The following is a 5,556-nucleotide window of genomic DNA, read 5'->3' as shown; positions in this document are numbered from 1 at the left end:
TATATATATATATACAAAATGGCTGATAGTTAGCAAGGTGAGACACACATAAGAAAGAAGGAAACAAAGGACCACTGATGAGGTCACAGAAGTGTGATGAAAGAACTCTGGCCGAAATAAGATTAAGATTAATGTAATATAAAGCTGAAGCAATTTAACACCAAATATACAGTGTGTGTGTTTTTATTGGCTAAACTGGCAATATGACCATCCCCAAGTACAACAACATATATATATATATATATATATTCCTTTAACAACCAAGGGGAATAACCCGTTCATTTTCGTAGCCAAGGGAAATAACCCAATCGTTTTTCTTTGCATCAAACGGTTCCCCAGGGAAATTCTACAAGACACGTACGGGACATGACGGTTATTCACTCTACAGGCGTAATTACTGTTTGGAATTGAAAATATCCAAAAATTATTTATGGGAATACAATTAACAATTTAGAAAATTTCTGTTCTTGGTTTTGCTTCTAAAGAAACTTATTATTTTTTTTATCTAGATCAATGTTTTAACCAGTGAATTGTTTACTTCTGAATGGATGGAGAAAAGTTCCAATGCAAGTAATTTTTATAAACTTTAAGAATGTGTTTTAATTTTGAAATTAGCATTTAAGATTGTCTTCAATATATTTATATTAGTTCAGTTTATTTTTTGATATATACTTATATGAAATATCATTTGTTTGAATATTTTAGAAAATGTTTTCAAAATAGTTTTGACTCACGATCTCAGATCAAATAACTTGCTTGGCAAGTATACCTCTGAAATTTTCTAAATTGGTTACTAGATATCAGCCATTGATGCTTTAATGAAATCATTATGCAAATGTTACCATCCCCCTGCAATATAACATAGCCTTCTGTTATTACTGCAGGTAAAATATCTATAAGTATCCATGACACACTCCAATTGCAGATTAGAGTATATGCTGCATGTTGAGTGTGAATCCCAGATTAATCTACCTAATTGTAGCTAATTAGGGTTAATCATCAACAGCATGTGCTTTTAGTATTAGTAAATGTGAATTTCTTTAACTTGTAATGCTGTTCAAATTCTATATGTTTGGCTTACACAGAGCTGAAATTATTAATGAAGCTTCAATAACTAAATTAATTACAGAGTATTGATCTGTTTTTCTTGAACAGAATAACTGTAATTCGTTGGTTTCCAATCTTTTCACTACTAAGGACTCCTTTTATTTAACCCTTTAGCATTTAAACCAGCCATATCTAGCCCAAACTGTTTTACAAACTGGCTTGATCTAGACGTCTCACAGCTTCCCAATAATGTCATAAATATTAACTTTTTTTTTAATGGATTGGCTTTAAATAAAAGTTAGGGAAATTTTCTGAAAACAAGAAAGAGAAAATAACTTCTACCATATTTTAAAATTTTGTAGATGCCACCTAATGCAAGTGAAGACTTGGAGGTAAATATAATACTTTCAAAATTTTCCATTTTTAGGTGTAGGGTTGAAGTATATCTGCAAATAAGGGGGAAAGTATTTCAAATATTTAAATGAAGCCAAAGAAATACATAAACTAAAAGTAAAGGATATATGATGGTTAGTTGGCAGAAAAAGTAAGTGTTGGATAAAATACCTTGAAGTGCATGATTATGTTTTTACTTTCTGAGTTGAAATTCCACCTAGACCTATTTACCTTTTATCCTTCCATGGCTGATAAGATTAGTACTGAGTCTGATGCAATCAAGCATTGCCAGCATGGTCACAGTCCAGTGACTGGAACCAATAATGGTATGAAATCTATGTGAGTGCTATAGTCAACTCAATTTATTATTAATACTTAATTAAATAGAGATTCAGGTGGAGGGAAAATAAATCAGTCTTAGCAGGATTTGAACTTGGTGTAAGAGGAGGTATTAGACACCACAAAACATTTAGTCAACATTCTACTACAGTGTAACAGCTTGTATTATTTTTAGAAATCTAAGTTTTACAGATGAAAGGCCTAAAATTGTATCAAGGTAATACTAATTTTAATGGTTTCTAACCATTGATCTAACTACTCTGTAAAGTGGTTAGTGAACAAGCTGAGATAACTTAGCCAAGTGGACCCTTTTAGTGTTGCTGAGAACATGGCAACCTCTTTAGTGCTGGTACAATGATAAAATGTACCCAATGCTTCAGTAAAGTAGTGCCTCTAAGAATGGGGTTGAAACTAAACCAAAAATGATATTGTACAAATGACATGAGGTCCTCTGACCCATTTAAGAGGTTAGTGACTCCAAATATGAATTTACTTGGATTGTGATGACCTATCCAACCTAAACCAGCATAAAAAGTAGATGTAAAATAATGGTTTCAATTTTTGGCACAGAGGTAGAATTGTAGGGGCGGCGGTAGTCAATATCACTGACCTTAGTACTTCTCTGGTATTTAATTTTATCAACCCCATAAGGATGAAAGGCAATGTTAACCTCGGTGGGATTTGAACTCAGAACATAAAGAGATGGAAGAAATTAAATTGAGCATTTTATCCTTAAGCTGATTTAAAACAATGTTAGCTGCAGCAATGGCAATTTTCATTTGACTGCAAAAACTACTTGGTTGTCGCATATTTCTCTTTTTATTTTTGAATACATTATATACATTATAGAGTTGGTCAGCTGACTTGAACATGGTATTAGAGGAGGAAGGTGATGACTCCAACATCTACTTTTCCCCAGACCAAGGCAATGTGATATTTGCTAGTGCCTTGGATGGCTGGGGTTTCAGGTAAGTTTTCTCAACATTCACTCATAGAATTTCAAAAAGTATGATTTACCCTACACTCAACTTGTGTCTTTGACTGAACTCGTTACAACACCCAAGGTACCTTGTTTGTGGGGTACTTTAACCACCTAGTACGGTTGCAATGCAGACTGTGGCACAGAAGGTTGCAGCTGAGTGGTTTCCAGGAGCCATGATCTGGATGCAGCCCAGTCCCTTTAAAGTGTTAAAGGCTGAAACACTTGCATGAGGGTGGGGGACTTCTTCTCTGAAGAATTCTGCTGTTCAGCTCTCCTTAGAGTTTCTTACTATCTCTCTCATTGAAAAAAGACATCAAAATATTTTTTATTATTAAATTTCATATTTTACTCCGTGTTAGTAACATTCCCAAAGAATATTAGTTAATTTTTATTTCTTGATAGCTAATTCAACAACCCAATACGAAGTATCTGCATATAAATATGTATGGCTGTTAAATTTATTATGATTATTTTTTTGTCTCTTTTCTCTAGCATCAGTCACTTTGTTAATATGTATTCAGAGAAGCTAGGTATCAGTGCTGCAGCTCTAAACAAGACACTGTGGGGAAACTATTATCTTAATTCAAAAGCCAAAAGAATAATGAAAGGCGCACAAGTGAGTGTTTTCTTTTTATTCATTCCTTCTATCCTTTTTTATTCTTATAAGTATTTTTATCCAAAATTGGAATGGTGGGATTTCAATGTCTACTTGGGATGCTTATTGAATGAGAACAATGGAAAGTGATTGTTGTTCAGCATTTAAACTGGCTGTATCTGGTCCAAATAATCTACCTTGTTTTATGTTCCAACTGGCCAGATCCAGTCTCTCTCACCTATCCTGCTATGTCATTCTAAAAACATACAATCACATCTAAATCTTGAAGCTATGAGATAATGTATTATTAATTCAAAACAATATGTTTTTAACACTAGAAGATATAGTGCATATTTGTTAACTATTAATATTTATGAAGGGGTGCTGAAAAATTCCTGGCTTTAAGGGTATTGTGAAAGACCTGCTTGAAGGCCCAATCTTCTGAGTTCTTTTACAAGACTTAGAAAACCTGAAGGACTGCTGCGATAAAGTGTGTGAATCTGAGACAGGACTATGTCGTATAAAAAATCATAATTAACTGATTCTCCTGTATTTTCTTTTATCCGATGCCAGGAACTTTTCAGCATCCGCTCATGTAGTTGGAGGAGAATGGGAATTGATGTTATGAGTGTATGTATGTGGTAATTGGGATAAAATCTCGATCGAAAACAAGAGGTTAGTGTGAAGGACAAAGGTGAACGTTAGTTGCTTTGATATCTTAAGCAAAGTTTTAATATCATAGATTCCTATTTTGGCTTTTTTTTTTCTTTTTATATATGATTCTATATGAAAGAGTTGTTGGTTTGGTAAAAATTTATAAAAATGCGTTTTTTTTTTCTTCAGGCTAAAAATAAAAAACCCTTATTTGTTCAGTTTGTCCTCGACAACATCTGGGCTGTGTATCAAGCTGTAATGATTAAAAAGTAAGTTTTACCTGTTAATAAATCGCATAATATTTTTCATGCTTAGTGAAGCATTTACAATTACTCTGACAATGAAAGTGTTTCAGTGAACTTTCACAAGTGATATGTTTAGAGCAGCTTGGGTGGAGGGTAATATTATCAACTCGTGCTAATGAATGTGGTTTAGTTAACAGTTTGCTATTGCTCTCTCTTTTACTTGTTTCAGTCATGTGACTGTGGCCATGCTGGAGCACCGCCTTTAGTTGAGCAAATCGACTCCAGGACTTATTCTTTGTAAGCCTAGTAGTACTTATTCTATCGGTCTCTTTTGCCGAACCGCTAAGTTACGGGGATGTAAACTCACCAGTATCGGTTGTCAAGCGATGTTGGGGGAACAAACGCAGACACATAAACACACACACATACATATATATATACGACGGTCTTCTTTCAGTTTCCGTCTACCAAATCCACTCAGAAGGCTTTGGTTGGCCCGAGGCTATAGTAGAAGACACTTGCCCAAAGTGCCACGCAGTGGGACTGAACCCGGAACCATGTGGTTGGTAAGCAAGCTACTTACCACACAGCCACTCCTGCTTTTAATTTTTATATTCTACTTATATGTCATTATATTGAAGTATGTATATATCGTATTCACTTCATTGTAATTAATATTAGATAAAGTAACATAGGCAAGCTGGCAGAATTGTTAGCATACCAGGCAAAATGCTTTCGTTTATCTTTACTTTCTGAGTTCAAATTCCACTGATGTCAACTTTGCATTTCATCCTTTAGGGGGTCGTAAAAATAAGTACCAGTTCAACACTGGAGTCAATGTAATTGATTTACTTCTTTCCCAAAATTGTTGGCCTTGTGCCAGAATTTGAAATCAATATTAGATAAAATATCCTGCACTAATTCACACTTTGTGCAAATTTTCAGAGATGCGTAACTCATCATCATTTAACATCTATTTTCCATGCTGGCAAGGGTTGGATGGTTTGACAGGAGCTGGCAAACCAAAAAACTGGAACAGGCTCTAATATCTGCTTTAGCATGGTTTCTATGGCTGGATGGCCTTCCTTATGCCAACCACCTTACAGTGTGTACTTGGTGCTTTTTATGCAGCTGTTAGCATGAACAAAATAATGTACAAATGTTTAAGTGTTTCTTAAATAAAATTCCATATTCCTAAAAGAGAAAAGATTTTCATATTCAAGTGTCTTCTTTCTTGAAGTTTAACACATTTTCTAAGTTTCGTCTACCATTATTATCATTGAGCTATATGATACAAGAAT

The 5,556-nt window shown here is 34.2% G+C and overlaps 1 protein-coding gene across 1 annotated transcript in view; it reads left to right on the top strand.

The window, feature by feature from the left end:
- The window catches only part of LOC106867407 (elongation factor-like GTPase 1), a 31,583-nt gene that overhangs the window by 13,139 nt on the left and 12,888 nt on the right, over window positions 1-5,556 (top strand). Inside the window, exons 7-11 of the mRNA XM_014912273.2 lie at window positions 510-566; window positions 1,410-1,439; window positions 2,629-2,747; window positions 3,254-3,377; window positions 4,200-4,279. Of these exons, the coding sequence (XP_014767759.1) occupies window positions 510-566; window positions 1,410-1,439; window positions 2,629-2,747; window positions 3,254-3,377; window positions 4,200-4,279 (410 nt within the window). The remainder of the gene's footprint in view (window positions 1-509; window positions 567-1,409; window positions 1,440-2,628; window positions 2,748-3,253; window positions 3,378-4,199; window positions 4,280-5,556) is intronic.

Source organism: Octopus bimaculoides, chromosome 2, assembly GCF_001194135.2.
Source record: "Octopus bimaculoides isolate UCB-OBI-ISO-001 chromosome 2, ASM119413v2, whole genome shotgun sequence".
NCBI classification, from domain to species: Eukaryota; Metazoa; Mollusca; class Cephalopoda; order Octopoda; family Octopodidae; genus Octopus; species Octopus bimaculoides.
This window is presented reverse-complemented; position numbering and strand designations above follow the sequence as displayed.